Here is a 22,651-nt window from a genome sequence, read left to right on the forward strand (position 1 = left end):
TTCTACCCAAAATCCGGGCAAATATTTATCCCTCAATCAACCTCTCTGCTTCTCTGCCTCTCTCTCCTGCTTCAAGCACCCCTTAAAACCAACCTCTCTGACCAATCTTTTGGTCACCTGTCCTATGTGGCTCGGTGTCAATTTTTTTTTGATAACGGTCCTGTGAAGCGCCTTGAGATGTTTTACTCCGCTACAGATGCTATATAAATGGATGTTGGTTCCCGCTGCCTGTGTACGCACAGCATATTTTTTGGAAAACTTGCTCAGTTGATTGTATTCCCTTGAGTATAGAAGATTAAGGGGTGATCTAATTGAGGCGTATAAGTTGATTAAAGGATTCGATAGGGCAGATAGAAACTATTTCTTCTGTTGTGGGGAGTCCAGAACACAGGAGCATAACCTTAAAATTAGAGCCAGGCCGTTCAGGGGTGATGTCAGGAAGCACTTCTTCACACAAAGGGTGGTGGAAATCTGGAACTCTCCCCCCCACCAAAAGCTGTTGAGGCTGGGGGTCAATTGAAAATTTCAAAACTGAGATTGATAGATTTATGTTAGGCAAAGAGTATTAAGGGTTACGGAACCAAGGCGGGTGGATGGAGTTAAGGTACGGTTCAGTCGTCATCTAATTTAATGGCTGAACAGGCTCGAAGGGCTGAATGGCCTCCTCCTGTTCCTATGTTGCTGTGTCTCCCACGTGCTTCGAGCTGCAGAGGCGGTGTGGATTGTTCAAGGTCGCTCCCCAGGTTTTTGGTGAATCGTCCTGTGCTGGCGATCAGAGACAGAGGGTCTAGTCATGAAGCAACAGTCAGCACCATGCCTCCTTTCGACCATGCAGCTAACCCATTGTCTCCTGTTCCTGTGTTCCTGCATTGCAGCCGTTCCATCTGCTCGATGGTGCTGTTGCACTTTTCTGCATCGGCCTCCCAAGGCACTGACTCGTGTTGGGTGTTGACTCGTGCTGCGTGCAGTTCCACAAGAGGGGGCTCACCCGAGTGTCGCTGACAGTAAGGTTCAGCAGGATATTAGACTGCGGGGTGCATCACAGCCCAGTGAGTGAAAACAGGATATTGGAATGTGGGGTGCATCACAGCCCAGTGAGTGTCATAGAGTCATAGAGTCATAGAGTTTTACAGCACAGAAAGAGGCCCTTCGGCCCATCGTGTCTGCGCCGCCCATCCATCCCTGTCCAGTCTAATCCCATTTTCCAGCATTTGGTCCATAGCCTTGTATGCAATGGCATTTCAAGTGCTCATCCAAATGCTTCTTGAATGTTGTGAGGGTTCCTGCCTCTACCACCCTTTCAGGCATTGAGTTCCACATTCCAACCACCCTCTGGGTGAAAAAGTTCCTCCTCAAATCCCCTCTAAATCTCCTGCCCCTTACCCTGAATCTATGCCCCCTTGTTATTGACCCCCCTACTAAGGGGAAAAGTTCCTCTTTATCTACCCTATCTATGCCCCTCATCATTTTGTACACTTCAATCAGGTCCCCCCTCAGCCTTCTCTGCTCCAAGGAAAACAACCCCAGCCTGTCCAGCCTCTCTTCATAGCTGAGGCGCTCCATCCCAGGTAACATCCTGGTGAATCTTCTCTGCACCCTCTCCAAAGCAATCACATCCTTCCTATAGTGAGGCGACCAGAACTGCACACAGTACTCCAGCTGTGGCCTCACCAGCGTTTTGTACAGCTCCATCATAACCTCCCTGCTCTTATATTCTATGCCTCGGCTAATGAAGGCAAGTATCCCATATGCCTTTTTAACCACCTTATCTACCTGCTCCGCTGCCTTCAGGGATCTATGTACATGTACACCAAGGTCCCTCTGAACTTCCTAGGGTCCTACCACTCATTGTGTATTCCCTTGCCTTATTTGTCTGTCCAAAATGCATCACCTCGCACTTTTCAGGGTTAAATTCCATTTGCCACTTTTCCGCCCATCTGACCAACCCGTTTATATCGTCCTGTAGCCGGAGGCTTTCCTCCTCGCAATTTACCACCCCACCAATTTTCGTGTCATCTGCGAACTTACTGATCATACCTTTTACATTCTCATCCAAATCATTTATGTAGATCACAAACAATAAGCACCGATCCCTGAGGTACCCCACTGGACACAGGCTTCCAGTCACAAAAGCAACCTTCAACCATCACCCTCTGCCTCCTGCCACTCAGCCAGTTTAGGATCCAACGCGCCAAGGCACCCTGGATCCCATGGGCTCTTACCTTCTTAACCAGTCTCCTATGCGGGACTTTGTCAAAAGCTTTACTGAAGTCCATGTAAACCACATCCACAGCATTTCCCTCATCCACCCCACTAGTCACCCCCTCGAAAAATTCGATCAGATTTGTCAGACATGATTTACCCTTGACAAAGCCATGCTGACTATCCCCGATTAATCCTTGCCTCTCCAAGTGGAGATTAATTTTGTCCCTCAGAATTTTTTCCAATAATTTCCCCACCACAGATGTTAGACTCACTGGCCTGTAATTCCCTGGTTTATCCCTGCTACCCTTCTTGAATAATGGTACTACGTTAGCTGTTCTCCAGTCCTCTGGTACATCCCCTGTGGCCAGAGAGGTTCTGAAAATTAGTGTCAGAGCCCCTGCAATCTCCTCCTTTGCCTCCCACAGCAGCCTGGGATACATCTCGTCCGGGCCTGGGGATTTATCCACTTTTTGGCCTGCTAAAACCGCTAGCACCTCCTCCCTCTCGATGCTAATATGTTCAAGTATGTCACAGTCCCCTTGCCCGATTTCTATGTCTGCATCGTCTTTCTCCATAGTGAACACAGATGCAAAAAATTCATTTAAAACCCCGCCTACATCCTCTGGCTCTACACACAGATTGCCACTTTGGTCCCTAATGGGCCCTACCCTTTCCCTGGTTATCCTCTTGCCCTTAATATACTTATAAAACATCTTAGGATTTTCCTTTATTTTGCTCGCCAGTGTTATTTCATGGCCCCTCCTCGCCCTCCTAATTTCTTTTTTAAGTATGCCCCTGCACTTTTTATACTCCTCTAGGGCTTCCTCCGTCTTTAGTCTTTTGTAACTGCCAAAAGCCCCCCTTTTATTTCTAATGCATTTTTGTATATCCCTTGTCATCCAAGGTTCCCTTTGCTTGTTGGTCCCACCCTTGGCCTTTACAGGAACATGTTGGCGTTGTACTCTCTCAATTTCCCTTCTGAAAGTCTCCCATTGTTTTGATGTGGATTTTCCTATAAGCAGCTGCTCCCAGTCCACTTTGGCCAGATCCTGCCTTATCATATTAAAATTGGCCTTCCCCCAATTTAGAACCCTTATTTCCGGGCCGTCTTTGTCTTTTTCCATGACCACCTTAAATCTCACCGAATTATGGTCACTGTCGCCAAAATGCTCCCCTACTGACACTTCCACCACTTGCCCGGCTACATTCCCCAGAATTAGGTCCAGTACCGCCCCCTCTCTTGTAGGACTTTCTACATGTTGGCTCAAAAAGCTCTCCTGGATGCACTTTAAGAATTCTGCACCCTCTAAGCCTTTCACACTCTGACTGTCCCAATTTATATTGGGGAAGTTGAAATCCCCCACTATTATTACCCTATTATTTTCGCACTTTTCTGAGATTTGCCTACATATCTGTTCCTCTATCTCCCCCTGACTGTTTGGGGGCCTATAGTACACTCCCAGCAAAGTGCTTGCCCCCTTTTTGTTTTTAAGTTCTACCCATATGGCCTCATTAGAGGAACCCGCTAATATATCATCCCTCCTTACAGCAGTAATTGACTCCTTAATTAATATTGCAACACCCCCTCCCCTTTTACACCCCCCTCTGTCTCGCCTGAAGATTCTATACCCCGGAATATTGAGCTGCCAGTCCTGACCCTCCCTCAACCATGTCTCCGTGATAGCAACAATATCGTACTCCCATGTGTTCAACAACAACTTCAGTTCATCCACCTTATTTGCAAGACTCCTTGCATTAAAATAAATGCCTTCCAGCCCTGCCATATTCTCTTTTGCCTTCACATATTTGCTCTGCCTTCCCAGCTGACTTGTTTTTCCCTCTGTATTTGGCCATAAATCACCCCCTACTATAGCTCCACTCTGTACCCCAACCTCCTGCCAAGTTAGTTTAAACCCTCCCCAGCAGTGCTAGCAAACCTCCCCGCAAGGATATTGGTTCCCCTCTGGTTCAGGTGTAAACCGTCCGACTTGTACAAGTCCCACCTTTCCCAGAAGCAGACCCAGTGATCCAGGAAACTAAAGCCCTCCCCCCTGCACCATCCCTTTAGCCACGCATTCACCTGTTCTATCTTCCTATTCCTATACTTACTAGCACGTGGCACCGGGAGTAATCCAGAGATTACAACCTTTGAGGTCCTGCTCCTTAATCCTTCACCTAGCTCCCTAAATTCTTGCTGCAGGACCTCATCCCTCTTTTTACCTATGTCGTTGGTACCAATGTGGACCACGACCACTGGCTGTTCACCCTCCCCCTCCAGAATGCCCTGCAGCCGCTCAGTGACATCCTTGACCCTGGCACCAGGGAGGCAACAAACCATCCTGGATTCACGTCTACGGCCACAGAAACGCCTATCTGTTCCCCTTACTATAGAATCCCCTACCACTATTGCTCTCCCACTCTTTTTCCCCCCTTCCTGGGCAGCAGGAGCACCCCCAGTGCCAGGAAGTTGGCTGCTGCTGCCTTCCCCTGGTGAGTCATCCCCCTCAACAGTATCCAAAGCGGTATACTTGTTTGAAAGGGGGATGTCCGCAGGGGTTCACTGCACTACCTGCCTGCCTTTGTTGCTCCGTCTGATGGTCACCCCCTGTGCTGCCCTACCCTGAGGCGTGCACAACTCGCTAAACGTGTTATCCACGAGCCTTTCAGCATCGCGCATGCTCCAAAATTCATCCACCCGCAGCTCGAGCGCCACAATGCGGTCTACAAGTAGCTGCAGCTGGATGCATTTCCCGCACACATGGTCGCCAGGGACAGTGGCAGCATCCCTGACTTCCCACATAGAGCAGGAGGAGCAGAACACGGGTCTGAACTCTCCTGCCATGACTTACTCCTTTAATTACTTTAAAAAATTTATTCAATACCCCAGTTACAGGTATGCTCTAGGGCGCTTTATTTACCAACTATCCCCACTACACCACAGAAATTTAACACCACAGAATTCAAGCTTGTATTGAAAAAAGAGAAATACTCACCAACCAATCACCTACCTGCTCCCTGGTGACGTCACACACTGATTACTTTTTACCTCTCTCCCCGCTGCTGAGTTGGTGTGCCTCGCTGCTCTCCGGTTTTTATACCGGTCTCACCACGCTGCTCCCGACTGGTCTCGGGCCTCGCTGGTCGCCGGGTTTTCTCCCGAGCTCCTCCTCGCTGCTCCCGCTGGTCCCGACTGGTCTCGGGCCTCGCCTCTCTCCGGTTTTTATACCGGTCTCACCATGCTGCTCCCGACTGGTCTCGGGCCTCGCTGGTCGCCGGGTTTTCTCCCGAGCTCCTCCTCGCTGCTCCCGCTGGTCCCGACTGGTCTCGGGCCTCGCCTCTCTCCGGTTTTTATACCGGTCTCACCACGCTGCTCCCGACTGGTCTCGGGCCTCGCTGGTCGCCGGGTTTTCTCCCGAGCTCCTCCTCGCTGCTCCCGCTGGTCCCGACTGGTGCAGGCAGGATATTGGACTATGGGGTGCATCACTGCCCAGTGAGTGTAAGCAGGATATTGGACTGCGGGGTGCATCGCTGCCGTGTGAATGAAGACAGGATATTGGACTGCGGGGTGCATCGCTGCCGTGTGAATGAAGACAGGATATTGGACTGCAGGGTGCATCGCAGCCCAGTGCATATAGACAGGATATTGCACCTTCGCCTGCATTGCTGTCCTTTCCAAGGTAGCCCCTGCATTGACAGTTTCTAGCGTGGTGAATGGATCGCAATCGGGGAACGGAAACACTTGGTGAATTTCTGCCCTCCGAGCCCGGTGTCACTGAGTCTGATCTCAGCAAACCCACTCTTATCTTAACTCTGATTAGCAAAGACATGGGGTCAGACACAGCACCTGTCCACTCCAGTTCAGTACCACAACACACAGTGCATTTCCCCACAGAGAGAGGGTTAGAGTGAGTGTTCCTGCTGGTGCTTTGAAAAGAAAAAATGAATTTCATGTTCCTTTTAGATACTTAGCCAGCTTTTTCCCACTGCTGTTAATCCAATAATTAAAGTTTTACTGTACAGAGGCACCTGGTGTGTGAGGTGAATCTCCCCTGGGTCAGTGAGGACAGATGAGAGAAGGACAGGGAGCGGCAGGAGGGGTCTGGGTGAAGCTATTCCCCGGTCTGTCCCAGTTTCAGTAAATAGGAACAAACTCTCTGACACACACACACTCAAGCGAGAATCGCAGAGAGCAGCAGACACTCACTGTTAGTGGCTTGTGTCTGTGGGAACTGATCTTCGTAGACTCTCAGTGTTGCTCGGAAGGACTTTTGGGGATAGTTTCAAAGGCTGTGTGACCAGAGGGAGCTACAATGATGTACCTGCGATTGGTTAATTTTCTTGTCGAGATGCAGATGTGTTGTCAGATGTTCAACGCCTCTCCGATCCTTCCCCCTCAGGAGCTTGTGCAGAGGCTGCGAGAGAGAGTGTCTATCGCTAAAACAGGAGGCAGCTCCGAGCCTCCTTTCGATGAGACAGGTAACTGTTGTGTCCCCGTGTGCTGCAGCTCATCCTAATGTTGGGATTCTATTTCCCTCTGGTCTGGTCCTTCTGCTGAAGGCAGTGACTGATGGGGGCAGGGTTCCACAGGTGCCAGCAGCCCTCTGTTACTCCCAATCCCAATTCCCATTGCCGCACTTAGAGAGCTAACCAGCTATTCTACCAAAGGGAGCATCACAGCCGAGCTATACACTGTCTTCATCCGGTGTCCAAACCCTCGGAATTTCAGATCCCATCCTATTGTCTCCTTACGTGACTCGGTGGCAAATTTGTTTTGATAATTGTTCCTGTGAATCGCTTTGGGAGGTTTTACTACGTTAAAGGCGCTATATAAAGACAAGTTGTTGTTGTAGCACGGTGTGGTTGGATTTACTTTCCAAGGCTGTGTGGAACTATCTGCACTGCTGACTTTTGTTAAAACAGAGGAGATTACGGGTGATTTGAGGGAAGTGTTTAAATAATGAAACGATGGGACAGAATGTCTGCAAAACAATCGTGAAATTTATAATGGGAATTTCATTAGTTAAATAGGCTCAAGTGATACTTTAAGAAAGAGACAACTTGCATTTCTATAGCGCCTGTCATGACCTCATGACGTCCCAAAGTGCTTTACAGCCAATGAAGCACATTTGAAGTGTAGTCACTGTCGTAATGTGGGAAATGCAGCAGCCAATTTGCACATAGCAAGCTCCCACAAACAGCAATGTGATAAATGATCAGATAATCTGTTTTAGTGATGTTTGTTGAGGGATCAATATTAGCCAGGGCAAGGGAGAACTGCCCTGATCTTCTTCAAAATAGTGGCCGAATTGGAGCCTGAACGGACCCAGTGATATACAGGGTCGACGTATACCCAACTTCGACTTATAGAGCAATAAACTCAGACTACTGCGAACCTTGCTGGAATGTGCGAGTACACTTTTATTTACAGAGCGCTCTGGGAGAAGTGCTATACACCCCCTTGGTGCAATCGCCAGCTTCTCAGCTTTACAATCGCAGCCGCGCTCCTTTTATACAATTTAAAAACAGGAAAGATACCATATTACATTAATTCCTTGGCCAATCTGGTACTTTAGCATCCTTTAACTTTGGCCAATCCAATACCTTAGCAACCCTTAATCACATTCTGTCAAAAACAAGTTGATTATATTATTATACCGTTAGCGAACAACTTAATTATATTACTGTTCTGTACAAGTGACATCACACGTTTGGTGTAAGCAGATCAAGTCAGCTGTCTGTTATGCCAGTGTCTGCAAAATGTCAATGAATGTCAAGTATTTCAGCAGGCACTACGGTGCCATTTTAAAATTTCCTCCAACAGGGTCTTTTACATCCACCTGAGAGAGCAGCCGGGGCCTCGGTTTAACATCTGATCCAAACTACAGGTCGTGTGCTTGGGGCAAAGCTTCTCTCAAGCTGTAACTAATTTCAATGAAATGCCGGCATTTCTAATCTAGCAATCAACTGTTTACTGTACAGAGGCACCTGGTGTGTGAGGTGAATCTCCCCTGGGTCAGTGAGGACAGGTGAGAGAAGGTTAGGGAGCGGGAGGAGGGGTCTGGGTGATGCTATTCCCCGATCTACAGACTCCGAGGCAGTTGCAGTAAACAGGAACAATCTCACTCTCTCACACAAGTGAGCATCACAGGAATTAGCCGGGACACCCAGGCAGGTTCTGCATCAAGCGGCTCTCCTTGCCGCCCGTGTATTGAAAGACTTCGGGGAAGTTGTGCCATTGACTGGGAGGAATTGTTTAGAAGGTTTCCAGGGCAGCCTGAGTGAGAGGGGCAATGAGGCTTCTGGACCTGCGGCTGGCTTACTTATTGTCCGAGCTACAGATGTGCTGTCAGCTCTTCGACTCCAATCCGATCCTTTCCAATCAGCAACTTACGCAGATTATCAGAAGCACCGTGCCTAAAGCAAAGACCGAGCTCGGTACGGAACCTCCTTTCGACCGGACAGGTAACTGTTGTGTCCCCGTGTGCTGCAGCTCATTGTAATGTTGGGATTCTATTTCCCTCTGGTCTGGTCCTTCTGCTGAAGGCAGTGACTGATGGGGGCAGGGTTCCACAGGTGCCAGCAGCCCTCTGTTACCCCCAAACCCAATTCCCATCTCCGCACCTAGAGAGTTAACCAGCTATTCAACCAAGGGGTGCATCACAGCCGAGCTACACGTTGTCTTCTTCTGATGTCCAAACCCTCACACTTTCCACCAGGCATCAAAGGGTTAATGATCAGAAGCAGGAGCCGTAGAAGATTTTTTAAATCTTCCTGGTTGATAGTGAAACTGAGTCTAATGACAGCAGCCCTGCCCCCACCTCCCCTCATCAGCACAGATCAAGGACCAAACCTGGGCCTTGCTTGTATTGTCCAGTTGAGTGTCACGGGGAGCAGGGCATCGACCCATTGGGGGAGCCCCGTGTTGGTGAAGCTGAGAGTTAAATCAGTTGAGTGTTTGTTTCTGATCTGTAATCAGCTCCCATCAAATGCCGGTGATATTAATCTAATAGTTAAAGGTTTACTGTACAGAGGCACCTGTTGTGTGAGGTGAATCTCCCCTGGGACAGTGAGGACAAGTGGGAGAAGGATAGGGAGCGGCAGGAGGGGTCTGGGTGAAGATATTCCACAGTCAGTCCCAGTGTCAGTAAATAGGAAGAAACTCTCTCTCACACACACGAGAGAGAATCACAGAGAGCGGCAGACACTCTCACTGAGAGAGACAGGCAGGGTCTGCAACAGGCAGTGTGCTGCTGCCCGTGTGTGTGAGTGAGAAAGACCGTCAAAATCTGCCGCTGTTGCTCAGAAGGACATTTGGGAGAGTTCCCTCCACAGGGTGAATGAGCCGAGCCTTGTTTCTGTATGAGGGAGTGATTTACACATTGTATCAAGCACACAGGTTGTTGTAAACTGTTCAACGTCTCTTCAACGATTCCCGATGACCAACCTGTGGTGAAGTGCAGAGAGAGAGGGTCTAATTCTGCGCCCACAGTCAGCACCGCGCCTCCTTTTAACCCGGCAGGTAACTGTTGTGCTTTACTCTTGTGTTCCAGTGTTGTAGCTGAGAACTGTGTCGGTGATTCTCCGTATCAAAATATCTCCAAATTATGAGGACAGGTTGCACAGACTGGGCTTGTATTCCCTCGAGTATAGAAGATAAAGGGGTGATCTCATTAAGGTGTTTAAGATGATTAAAGGAGTTGATAGAGTCGATAGAGAGAAACTATTTCCTCTGGTGGGGGGAGTCCAGAACAAGGGGGCAGAACCTTAAAATTAGAGCCAGGCCGTTCAGGGGTGATGTCAGGAAGCACTTCTTCACACAAAGGGTGGTGGAAATCTGGAACTCTCTCTCCCAAAAAGCTGTTGAGGGGGTCAATTGAATAATTCAAAATTGAGACTGATAGATTTTTATTGGGCAAAGGGACACGGAACCAAAGAGGATAATTGGAGTCAAGATCGAATCCGGAAAATTACCGCCCCATCAGTCTACTCTCAATCATCAGCAAATGATGGAAGGTGTCATCGACAGTGCTATCCAGCGGCACTTACTCACCAATAACCTGCTCACTGGTGCCCAGTTTGGGTTCCGCCAAGACCACTCGGCTCCCGACCTCATTACAGCCTTGGTCCAAACATGGGCTAAAGAGCTGAATTCCAGAGGTGAGGGGAGAGTGACTGCCCTTGACATCAAGGCAGCATTTGACCGAGTGTGGCATCAAGGAGCCCTAGTAAAACTGAAGTCAATGGGAATCGGGGGAAAACTCTCCACTGACAGGAGTCATACCTAATACAAAGGAAGATGGTTGTGGTGATTGAAGGTCAATCATCACAGCCCCAGGACATCACTGCAGGAGTTCCTCAGGGCAGTGTCCTAGGCCCAACCATCTTCAGCTGCTTCATCAATGGCCTTCCTTCCAACATAAGGTCAGAAATGGGGATGTTCACTGATGACTGCACAGTGTTCAGTGTATTCACAACTCCTCAGATAATAAAGCAGTCCATGCCCGCATGCAACAAGACCTGGGCAACGTTCAGGCTTGGGCTAATAAGTGGCAGGTAACATTCGCGCCACAGAAGTGCCAGGCAATGACTATCTCCAACAAGCGAGAGTCTAACCACCACCCCTTGACATTCAACGGCATTACCATCGCCGAATCCCTCACCATCAACATCCTGGGGGTCACCACTAACCAGAAACTTAACTGGACCAGCCACATAAATACTGTGGCAACAAGAGCAGGTCAGAGGCTGGGTATTCTGCGGCGAGTGTCTCATCTCCTGACTCCCCAAAGTCTTTCCACCATCTACAAGGCACAAGTAAGGAGTGTGATGGAATACCCTCCACTTGCCTGGATGAGTGCAGCTCCAACAACACTCAAGAAGCTTGACACCATCCAGGACAAAGCAGCCCGCTTGATTGGCACCCTATCTACCACCTTAAACATTCACTCCCTCCACCACCGGTGCACTGTGGCTGCAGTGTGTACCATCTACAAGATGCACTGCAGCAACTCGCCAAGGCTCCTTCGGCAGCACCTCCCAAACCCGCGACCTCTTCCACCTAAAAGGACAAGGGCAGCAGGCGCATGGGAACACCATCACCTCTAAGTTCCCCTCCAAGTCACACACCATCCTGACTTAGAAGTATATCGGCCGATCCTTCATCGTCGCTGGGTCAAAATCCTGGAACTCCCTCCCTAACAGCACTGTGGGAGTACCTTCACCACACAGACTGCAGCAGTTCAAGAAGGCGGCTCACCACCACCTTCTCCAGGGCAATTAGGGATGGGCAATAAATGCTGGCCTTGCCAACGACACCCACATCCCATAAAACAAATTTAAAAAAAGATAAAGATCAGCCATGATCTAATTGAATAGTGGAACAGGTTCGAGGGGCTGATGTCAGGAAGCACTTCTTCACACAAAGGGTGGTGGAAATCTGGAACTCTCTCCCCCAAAAAGATGTTCAGGCTGGGGGTCAATTGATACTTATAAAACTGAGATTGATAGATTTTTGTTAGGTAAGGGTATTAAGGGTTACGGAACCAAGGCGGGTAGTTGGAGTTAAGATACAGATCAGCCATGATCTCATTGAATGGTGGAACTTGTTTGAGGGGCTGAATGGCCTCCTCCTGTTCCCATGTTCTCCCATTGATGCAGCCTCAGCTCTTTTCCACCAGTACCTGTCAGACACTGGTGTTTCACCCGAGCAGTCAGAGTCCATGTGGAAGTCTGGGCAGTGAGGGGTTGGAGACTGCTGAACCATGGATGGTAATTGGCTCATCGCTTGCCTCTGAGTTAGAAGGTTGTGGGTTCAAGTCGTGCCTTAAGACTTGAACACATCATCGAGCTTCCATATAAAGAAAGGACTTGCATTTCTATAGCGCCTTTCACAACCCCAGGACCCCAGCGATTTACAGCCAATGAAGTACGTTTGAAAGTGTAGTCACTGTTGTAACACAGACTCGCACACACACTCACACACACAGTCACACACACACACACACTCACACACACTCACACACACACACACTCACACTCACACTCACACACACACACACACACACACTCACACTCACACACACTCACACTCACACTCACTCACACACTCACACACACACACACACACTCACTCACAAACATGTGAATTATTCAGATTACACTGGAGTGAACAAGAGAGATTGTGTGCAAGAGGCTGCCCCAGACTGCCAGTCTGTGTGCAGACTCCAGCACTGACCTAGACCGGTCTTCAGTTTTGATCAAATGTATACGTGTGACAATGAACAGTTTGCGACACTCAGCAGCCTGCTCTACGAATCGCAACTCCCCCGGGGTCAGTGACAACAGGTGGAAAACCAAGAGGCAGGCAAGCGAATTCTGGGTAAACTTATTGCCCAATCTAAAGACGGCACACACACACACACAAGGGACACTGGTGCAGAGACAGCCAGCGAGGGATCGGGAGAGGCAGTTTGCCGCAGGCAGAGTGCGTGTGGGAGACGGGGCTTCGAAAACTACCGCTGTTAATTGGAAGAAATGCAAAGAGCTGTGATGATGTACATGCGACTCTTTCCCATTTTCTACAAGGCACAGATGTGTTGCTATCTTTTCAACACCTCTCCGATCCTTTCCCGTGAGCAGCTTGTACAGAGGCTGCGAGAGAGAGCGTCTATCGTTAAAACCAGAGGCAGCTCCGCAGCTCCTTTCGACCGGACAGGTAACTGTTGTGTCCCCGTGTGCTGCCGCTCATTGTAATGTTAGGATTCTATTTCCCTCTGGTCTTGTCCTTCTGCTGAAGGCAGTGACTGATGGGAGCAGGGTTCCACAGGTGCCAGCAGCCCTCTGTTACCCTCAAACCCAATTCCCATCTCCGCACCTAGAGAGTTAACCATCTATTCAACCAAGGGGAGCAACACAGATGATCTCAATGCTGTTTTTGTCCGGTGTCCAAACCCTCGCAATTTCAGTTCCCATCCTAATGTCTCCTTATGTAGCTTGGTGTCAAATTTGTTTTGATAATCGTTCCTGTGAATCACTTTGGGAGGTTTTACTATGTTAAAGGCGCTATATAAATACAAGTTGTTGTTGCACGGTGTGGTTGGATTTATTTACCAAGGCTGTGTGGAACTATCTGCACTGGTGACTTTTGTTAGAACAGAGGAGATTACAGAGTGATTCGAGGAAAGTGTTTAAATTATGAAGCGATGGGACAGAGTGTTTGTAAAACAATCGTGAAATTTATAATGGGAATTTAATTCATGAAATAGGCACAAGTGATACTTTAAGAAAGAAAGAACTTGCATTTCTATAGCGCCTGTCACAACCTCAGGACATCCCAAAGCACTTTACAGCCAATGAAGTAGTTTTGAAGTGCAGTCACTGTTGTAATGTAGGAAACGCGGCATCCAATTTGCACACAGCAAGCTCCCACAAACAGCAATGTGATAAATGATCAGTTAATCTGGTTTAGTGATGTTAGTTGAGGGGCAAATATTGGAGCATGATATCTGGAAGAACTCCCCCGCTCTCCTTCGGAATAGTACCGAGGGATCATTTACACCCACCTGAGAGAGCAGACTGGGCCTCAGTTTAACGTCTCATCTGAAATAACCCATGATTGTACTTCTATGAAATGCCAGGATTTTTAATCTCACAATCAATTGTTTACTGTAGAGAGGCACCTGGTGTGTGAGGTGAATCTCCCCTGGGTCAGTGAGGACAGGTGAGAGAATGATATGGAGCAGCAGGAGGGGTCTGGGTAAAGATATTCCCCAGTCAGTCCAAGTTTCAGTAAATAGGAACAAACTCTCTCACACACACACACGCACGCATAGCAGCCAGCATCACAGAGAGCGGTAGAAACTCTCACTGAGAGAGACAGGCAGGGTCTGCAACAGGCAGTATGCCGCTGCCCGTGTGTGTGTGAGAGAGACCGTCAAAATCTCCCGCTGTTAGTTGCAACGAATATTGAGAGATTATCGACCGCAAGGCAAATGTTCGGAGCCATGTTTATTCACAGGGACGTGATTAGGGCATTTGTTCATGTACAGATGTGCTGTGAAATGTTCGACGCCACTCCTATAGTTTCCAAGAACCGTCTGATGCTGAAGCTCAGAGACAGAGGACCTAGTTCTGAACCCACAGTCAGCACTGTTCCACCTTTCGACTCCACAGGTAACGGTTGTCTTCTTCTCCCGTGTTGACCTGAAGGTTCCATTGCTCTCCGGGCCAGTCTCCCACCTTCCACTCTCCGTAAACTTTAGCTCATCCAAAACTCTGCTGTCCCGTACCCTAACTCGCACCAAGTCCCGTTCCCCCATCACCCACTGTGCTCGCTGACCCACACTGGCTCCCGGTCCAGCAACGCCTCGATTTCAAAATTCTCATTCTTGTGTTCAAATCCCTCCATGGCCTCGCCCCTCCCTATCTCTGTAACCTCCTCCAGCCCCACAACCCTCCGAGATCTCTGCATTCTTCCAATTAATGCCTCTTGCGCACCCCGATTTCCATCGCGCCACCATTGGCGGCCGTGCGTTCAGCTGCCTCAGCTCCAAGCGCTGGAATTTATTCCCTAAACCTCTCTGCTTCTCTGCCTCTCTCTCCTGCTTCAAGCACCCCTTAAAACCTCCCTCTTTGACCAATCTTTTGGTCACCTGTCCTAATATCTCCTCATGTGGCTCGGTGTCAATTTTATTTTGATAACGCTCCTGTGAAGCGCCTTGAGATGTTTTACTCCGCTACAGATGCTATATAAATGGATGTTGGTTCCCGCTGCCTGTGTACGCACAGCATATTTTTTTGGAAAACTTGCTCAGTTGATTAAATTCATTCGAGTATAGAAGTTTAAGGGGTGATGTAATCGAGGCGTTTAAGATGATTAAAGGAGTTGATCGGGTAGATAGAGAGAAACTATTTCCTCTGGTGGGGGGAGTCCAGAACAAGGGGGCAGAACCTTAAAATTAGAGCCAGGCCGTTCAGGGGTGATGTCAGGAAGCACTTCTTCACACAAAGGGTGGTGGAAATCTGGAACTCTCTCCCCCAAAAAGCTGTTGAGGCTGGGGGTCAATTGGAAATTTAAAAACTGAGATTGATAGATTTATGTTAAGCAAAGGGTATTAAGGGTTACAGAACCAAGGCGGGTGGATGGAGTTAAGGTACGGTTCAGCCATGATCTAATTGAACGGCTGATCAGGCTCGAAGGGCTGAATGGCCTCCTCCTGTTCCTATGTTGCTGTGTCTCCCACGTGCTTCGAGCTGCAGAGGCAGTGTGGATTGTTCAAGGTCGCTCCCCTGGTATTTGGTGGATCGTCCTGTGCTGGAGGTCAGAGACAGAGGGTCTAGTCTTGAAGCAACAGTCAGCACCATGCCTCCTTTCGACCGTGCAGCCAACCCGTTGTCTCCTGTTCCTGTGTTCCTGCATTGCAGCCGTTCGATCTGCTCGATGATGCTGTTGCACTTTTCTGCATCGGCCTCCCAAGGCGCTGACTCGTGCTGGGTGCTGACTCGTGCTCCATGCAGTTCCGCAAGAGGGGGCTCACCCGAGTGTCGCTGACAGTAAGGTTCAGCAGGATATTGGACTGCGGGGTGCATCGCAGCCCAGTGCGTGTAGGCAGGCTATTGCACCTTGATGTGCATCGCAGCCCAGTGCGTGTAGGCAGGCTATTGCACCTTGGGGTGCATCGCAGCCCAGTGCGTGTAGGCAGGCTATTGCACCTTGGGGTGCATTGCAGTCCATTCCGAGGTGGCCCCTACATTGACAGTTTTTAGCGTGGTGAATGGATCGCAATCAGGGAACGGAAACACTTGGTGAATTTCTGCCCTCCGAGCCCGGGGACACTGAGTCCAATCTCAGCAAACCCACTCTTATCTTAATTCAGATGAGCAACGACATGGGATCAGGCACAGCATCTGTCCACTCTGTGCAGCTCATACCACAACACACAGTGCATTTCCCCACGGAGAGAGGGGTGCAGTGGGGGTCCCTGCTGTTGATATTAAAAGAAAAAATGATTTTCATTTTCCTTTTAGATACTTAGCCATCGTTTTCCTACTGCTGTTAATCCAACAATTAAAGGTTTACTGTACAGAGGCACCTGGTGTGTGAGGTGAATCTCCCCTGGGTCAGTGAGGACAGGTGGGAGAAGGATAGGGAGCGGCAGGAGGGGTCTAGGTAAAGCTATTCCCCAATCAGTCGCTGTTTCAGTAAATAGGAACAAACTCTCTCTCACACACACACAAGCAAGAATCGCAGAGAGCAGCAGACACTCACTGTTGCTGCCTTGTGTCTGTGGGAACTGATCTTCGAAGATTCTCAGTGTTGCTCGGAGGACTTTTGGGGATAGTTTCGAAGGCCGTGTGACCAGAGGGAGCTACAATCATGTACCTGCACATGCAACTCATTTACATTTTTGAGGAGGTGCAGATGTGTTGTCAGATGTTCAACACCTTTCCGATCCTTCCCCGTCAGGAGCTTGTGCAGAGGCTGCGAGAGAGAGTGTCTATCGCTAAAACCAGAGGCAGCTCCGAGCCTCCTTTCGATGACACAGGTAACTGTTGTGTCCCCGTGTGCTGTAGGCCATCCTAATGTTGGGATTCTATCTCCCTCTGGTCTGGCCCTTCTGCTGAAGGCTGTGACTGATGGGGGCAGGGTTCCACAGGTGCCAGCAGCCCTCTGTTACTCCCAATTCCAATGCCCAGCTCTGCACCTAGAGAGCTGGCCAGCTATTCAACCAAGGAGAGCATCACAGCCGAGCTCAACGCTGCCTTCGTCCGATGTTCAAGCTCTCGCACTTTCCACCAGGGGGTCAAAGGGTTAATGATCAGGGGCTGGAACACCCTATTCCTTCGCCCCACCATTGGCGGCCGTGCCTTCAGCTGCCTGGGCCCTAGGCTCTGGAATTCCCTCGCTAAACCTCTCTACCTCCCTGAACTCCTTTAAGACGCTCTTTAAAACCTACCTCTTTGACCAACCTTTTGGTCGTCTGTCCTAATATCTTCTTATGTGGTTCGGTGTCAAATTTGTTTGATAATCGCACCTGTGAAGTACCTTGGGACATTTTACTACGTTAAAGGCGCTATATAAATACAAGTTGTTGTTGCACAGTGTGGCTGGATATACTTACCAAGCTGTGAGGAACTATCTGCACTGGTGACTTTTGTTACAACAGAGATTACTGGGTGATTCGAGTGAAGTGTTTAAATTATAAATCGATGGGACAGAGTGTTTTCAGTGATTGAGGGGAGCTGAATGAGGGACATTGATATAAGATTAAATGTAAGGGACTTGGGACAGAGACCAGGAGAATCCGTTTTACACAGTGGGTTGTGAGGCTGCGGATTTCACTGCTGGGGTCAGTGAGTGAAGCAGGGTCCAGGTCATTATTTAAGATGCGGTTCGATCGGTGTTTGTAGGAGAGCGGAATATCGAGATATGGGATCAGGGTGGGCACACGGGGTCAGGGTACTGCTCCTGTGAAGAATAAACCCCAACTCGGGCTGCCTGGGCCCAACGGCCTTTTCCAGTGTTGTAATTTCTAGGGGATTCTCTGAGAGTGAAGTTTGTGTTCGTGATTTTTATCCTTTGTTTTCAATGAACAAAAACAATTGTGAAATTTAGAATGGGAATTTCCTTCATGAAATAGGCACAAGTTGTACTTTAAGAATGAAAGAACTTGCATTTCTATAGCGCCTGTCACAACCTCAGGACGTCCCAAAGAGCTTTACAGCCAATGAAGTAGTTTTGAAGTGTAGTCACTGTTGTAATGTGGGAAACTTGGGAGACAATTTGTGCTCAGCAAGATCCCACAAACAGGAATGTGATAATGATCAGATAATCTGTTTTATTGACATTAGTTGAAGGATAAATATTGATCCAGGACATCGGGCAGAACTCCCCTGCTGTTCTACAGAATAGTGGCCGTGGGATCTTTTACATCCACCTGAGGGAGCAGACGGGGCCTCGGTTTAAGCCACGATTTTGATCGTGCAATGGAATGTTTCCTGAAAAAACCACCATTGGCCCTTCCGCCCTTGCAACCTAGCGCCCCATCTGCAGCCTCCCTTTCCTCTCCAAAGCCCTTGAACATGCTGTCACCTCTCAAATCTTTCCCGGAACTCCATGTTTGAATACTTCCAATCAGGTTTCCGCCCCTGCCAAAGTACCGGAACGGCTCTCATCAAAGTCACAAATTACATAATATGTGACTGTGACATAAGTAAACTATCTCTCCTCGTCCTTGTTGACCTTTCTGCGGCCCTTGACACGATTGACCACTCCATCCTCCCATAAGGTCTGTCAACCATCATTCAGCACTTTCCTGGTTCCATTCTTATCTATCGAGAGAATCACCTGCAATGGCTTCTCTTCCCGCACTGTTAGCTTGGGTGTTCCCCAAGGATCTATCCTTGGCCCCTCCTACTTCTCTTCTACATGTTGCCCCTCTGCGACATTATCTGAATACAGAGCATCAGGATCCACCTGTACGCTGACGACACCCAACTCTACCTCACCACCACCTCTCCCGACCCATCCGCTGTCTCTAAATTGTCCGACAACTTGTCCAACATCCAGTATTGGATGAGCAAAAATTTCCTCCAACTAAGTAATTGGAAGACTGGTGCCATTGTCCTCTGTCCCCGCCACAAACTCCGTTCCCTAGCCACCGACTCCATCCCTCGCTCCCTGGCAACTCTCCGAGGCTGAACCAGACTGTTTGCAACCTTGATGTCATATTTGACCTCGAGATGTGCTTCCGACCATATATCCAGACCATCACGAAGACCGCCTATTTCCACCTCTTGACTCCGCCCCTGCCACAGCTCATCCGCTGCTGAAACCCTCATCCATGCCTTTGTTACCTCCAGACCTGATTATTCCAATGCGCTCCTGGCCGGCCTCCCATGTTCTGTCCTTCATAAACTTGAGGTCATCAAAAACTTTGCTGCCCATGTCCTAAATCGCAACAAGTCCTGTTCTCCCGTCACCCCTGTGCTCGCTGACCTACATTGGTTCCCATGTCCACCAATGCCTCGATTTTTAAATTCACATCCTTGTTTTCAAATCCCTTCATGGCCTCGCCCTTCCCTATCTGTGTAATCTCCTCCAGCCCCACAACCCTCCGTGATTTCTGCGCTCCTCCAATTCTGGCCTCTTGCCCATCCCTGATTTTCTTCGCTCCAGCATTGTTGGCTGTGCCTTCAGCTGCCTGGGCCCTAAGCTCTGGAATTCCCTCCCTAAACCTTTCTACCACTCTCTCCTCCTTTAAGACGCTCCGTAAAACTTACCTCTTTCACCAAGCGTTTCGTCCCCTGTCTTAATATCTCCTTATGTGGCTCGGTGTCAAACTTTATGTGATAACCGCTCCTGTGAAGTGCCTTGGGAAATTTTACGACATTGATGGCGCTATATAAATACGAGTTTTGTTGTTGATATTGTACAGAGGCACCTGGTGTGTGAGGTGAATCTCCCCTGGGTCAGTGAGGACAGGTGAGAGAAGGTTAGGGAGCGGCAGGAGGGGTCTGGGTGATGCTATTCCCCGATCTACAGACTCCGAGGCAGTTGCAGTAAACAGGAACAATCTCACTCTCTCACACAAGTGAGCATCACAGGAATTAGCCGGGACACCCAGGCAGGTTCTGCATCAAGTGGCTCTCCTTGCCGCCCGTGTATTGAAAGACTTCGGGGAAGTTGTGCCATTGATTGTGAGGAGTTGTTTAGAAGGTTTCCACGGCAGCGTGAGTGAGAGGAGCTATGAGGTTTCTGAACCTGGTGCTCGGTCCCCTGTTCTACGAGCTGCAGATGTGCTGTCGGTCCTTCGACTCAAAACCAATCCTTTCCAATCAGCAATTTAGGGACACTATCAGAAGCATCGTGCCTAAAGCAAAGTCCGAGCTCGGCAAGGAGCCTCCTTTCGATGAGACAGGTAACTGTTGTGTCCCCGTGTGCTGCAGCTCATCGTAATGTTGGGATTCTATTTCTCTCCTGTCTTGCTCTTCTGTGAAGGCAGTGACTGATGGGGGCAGGGTTCCACAGGTGCCAGCAGCCCTCTGTTACCAACAAAACCCAATTCCCATCTCCGCACCTAGAGAGTTAACCAGCTAATCAACCAACCAATGGGTGCATCACAGCCAAGCTCAACGCTGCCTTCGTCCAATGTCCAACCCCTCACACATTCCGCCAGGGGTCAAAGAGTTAATGATCAGGAGCAGGAACCGTAGAAGATTTATTTTTAATCTTCCTGTTCGATAGAGAAACTGAGTCTAATGACAGCAACCCTGCTCCCACCTCCCCTCATCAGCACAGATCAAGGACCAAACCTGGGCCTTGCTTGTATTGTCCAGTTGAGTGCCACAGGGAGCAGGGCATCAACCCATTGGGGGACCCCCGTGTTGGTGAAGCTCAGTTAAATCAGTTGAGTGTTGTTTTCTGATCTGTAATCAGCTCCCATCAAATGCCGGTGATATTAATCTAATAGTTAAAGGTTTACTGTACAGAGGCACCTGGTGTGTGAGGTGAACCTCCCCTGGGTCAGTGAGGACAGGTGGGAGAAGGATAGGGAGCGGCAGGAGGGGTCTGGGTGAAGATATTCCCCAGTCAGTCGCTGTTTCAGTAAATAGGAACAAACCCTCTCTCTCACACACACCAGCCAGTCTTACAGAGAGCAGCAGAATCTCTCACTGAGAGAGACAGGCAGTGTGCTGCTGCCCGTGTGTGTGAGAGAGACTGTCGAAATCTCCCGCTGTTGATTGCAAGGACTATTGAGAGATTATCGACCGCAAATGTTCGGAGCCATGTTTATGTACGATGAAGTGATGAGGGCATTTTTTCAGGTACAGATGTGCTGTGAAATATTCAACGCCACTCCTATAGTTTCCAAGAACCGTCTGATGCTGAAGCTCAGAGACAGAGGGCCTAGTTCTGAACCCACAGTCAGCACTGTCCCACCTTTCGACTCCACAGGTAATGGTTGTCTTCTTCTCCCGTGTTGACCTGACGGTTCCATTGCTCCCCGGGCCAGTCTCCCACCTTCCACTCTCCGTAAACTTTAGCTCATCCAAAACTCTGCTGTCCCGAATCCTAACTCGCACCAAGTCCCATTCACCCATCACCCCCTGTGCTCGCTGACCCACATTGGCTCTCGGTCCGGCAACACCTCAATTTCAAAATTCTCATCCTTGTATACAAATCCCTCCATGGCCTCGCCCTCCTCCCTGTCTCTCTAACCTCCTCCAGCCCCACAACCCTCCAAGATCTCTGCGCTCCTCCAATTCTGGTCTCTTGAGCATCCCCGATTTCCATCGCTCTACCATTGGCAACCGTGTCTTCAGCTGCCTGGGCCCTAAACCTCTCCGCCTCTCTCTGCTCTTTTAAGACTCTCCTTAAAACCAAGCTCTTTGACCAAGCTTTTGGTCACCTGTCCTAATATCTCCTTCTATGGCTCGTTGTTAAATTTTGTTTGATAATTGCTCCTGTGAAGCACCTTGAGATGTTTTACTCCATTACAGACGCTATATAAATGGATGTTGGTTCCCGCTGCCTGTGTACGCACAGCATATTTTTTTGGAAAACTTGCTCAGTTGATTGTATTCCCTTGAGTATAGAAGTTTAAGGGGTGATGTAATCGAGGCGTTTAAGATGATTAAAGGAGTTGATAGGATAGAGAGAGAGAAACTATTTCCTCTGGCGGGGGGAGTCCAGAACAAGGAGGCAGAACCTTAAAATTAGAGCCAGGCCGTTCAGGGGTGATGTCAGGAAGCACTTCTTCACACAAAGGGTGGTGGAAATCTGGAACTCTCCCCCCCAGAAAGCTGTTGAGGCTGGGGGTTAATTGAAAATTTCAACACTGAGATTGATAGATTTATGTTAGGCAAAGGGTATTAAGGCTTACGGAACCAAGGCGGGTGGATGGAGTTAAGGTACGGTTCAGCCATGATCTAATTGAACGGCTGATCAGGCTCGAAGGGCTGAATGGCCTCTTCCTGTTCCTATGTTGATGTGTCTCCCACGTGCTTTGAGCTGTAGAGGCGGTGTGGATTGTTCAAGGTCGCTCCCCTGGTATTTGGTGGATCGTCCTGTGCTGGAGGTCAGAGACAGAGGGTCTAGCCTTGAAGCAACAGTCAGCACCATGCCTCCTTTCGACCGTGCAGCCAACCCGTTGTCTCCTGTTCCTGTGTTCCTGCATTGCAGCCGTTCGATCTGCTCGATGATGCTGTTGCACTTTTCTGCATCTGCCTCCCAAGGTGCTGAATCGTGCTGGGTGCATTTCCGCAAGTGGGGGCTCACCCAACTGCCGCTGACAGTAAGGTTCGGCAGGTTATTGGACTGCGGGGTGCATCGCAGCCCAGTGAGTGCAGGCAGAATATTGGACTGTGGGGTGCATCGCAGCCCAGTGAGTGTAGGCAGGATATTGGACTGTGGGGTGCATCGCAGCCCAGTGAGTGCAGGCAGAAT

General features: G+C 49.2%; 1 protein-coding gene across 4 annotated transcripts in view; it reads left to right on the forward strand.

The window, feature by feature from the left end:
• robo2 (roundabout, axon guidance receptor, homolog 2 (Drosophila)) overlaps positions 1 to 22,651 on the forward strand; it is a 1,120,123-nt gene that overhangs the window by 89,439 nt on the left and 1,008,033 nt on the right. The window contains exon 1 of one of the 4 annotated variants that reach the window (XM_086007302.1): positions 8,258 to 8,667. The exons of 1 other annotated variant lie outside the window; for it this stretch is intronic. In XM_086007302.1, coding sequence (XP_085863428.1) covers positions 8,496 to 8,667 — 172 coding nt within the window. In that variant the 5' untranslated portion in view covers positions 8,258 to 8,495. Of the gene's footprint in view, positions 1 to 8,257; positions 8,668 to 12,630; positions 12,920 to 20,867; positions 21,161 to 22,651 lie in introns of those variants that run through there. 2 more of the 4 variants (XM_086007300.1, XM_086007301.1) reach the window with 2 other exon arrangements.

The sequence above is a fragment of the Somniosus microcephalus genome, chromosome 14 (genome assembly GCF_052327205.1).
Source record: "Somniosus microcephalus isolate GS21.2 chromosome 14, FLI_Smic_1.0, whole genome shotgun sequence".
NCBI lineage: Eukaryota > Metazoa > Chordata > Chondrichthyes > Squaliformes > Somniosidae > Somniosus > Somniosus microcephalus.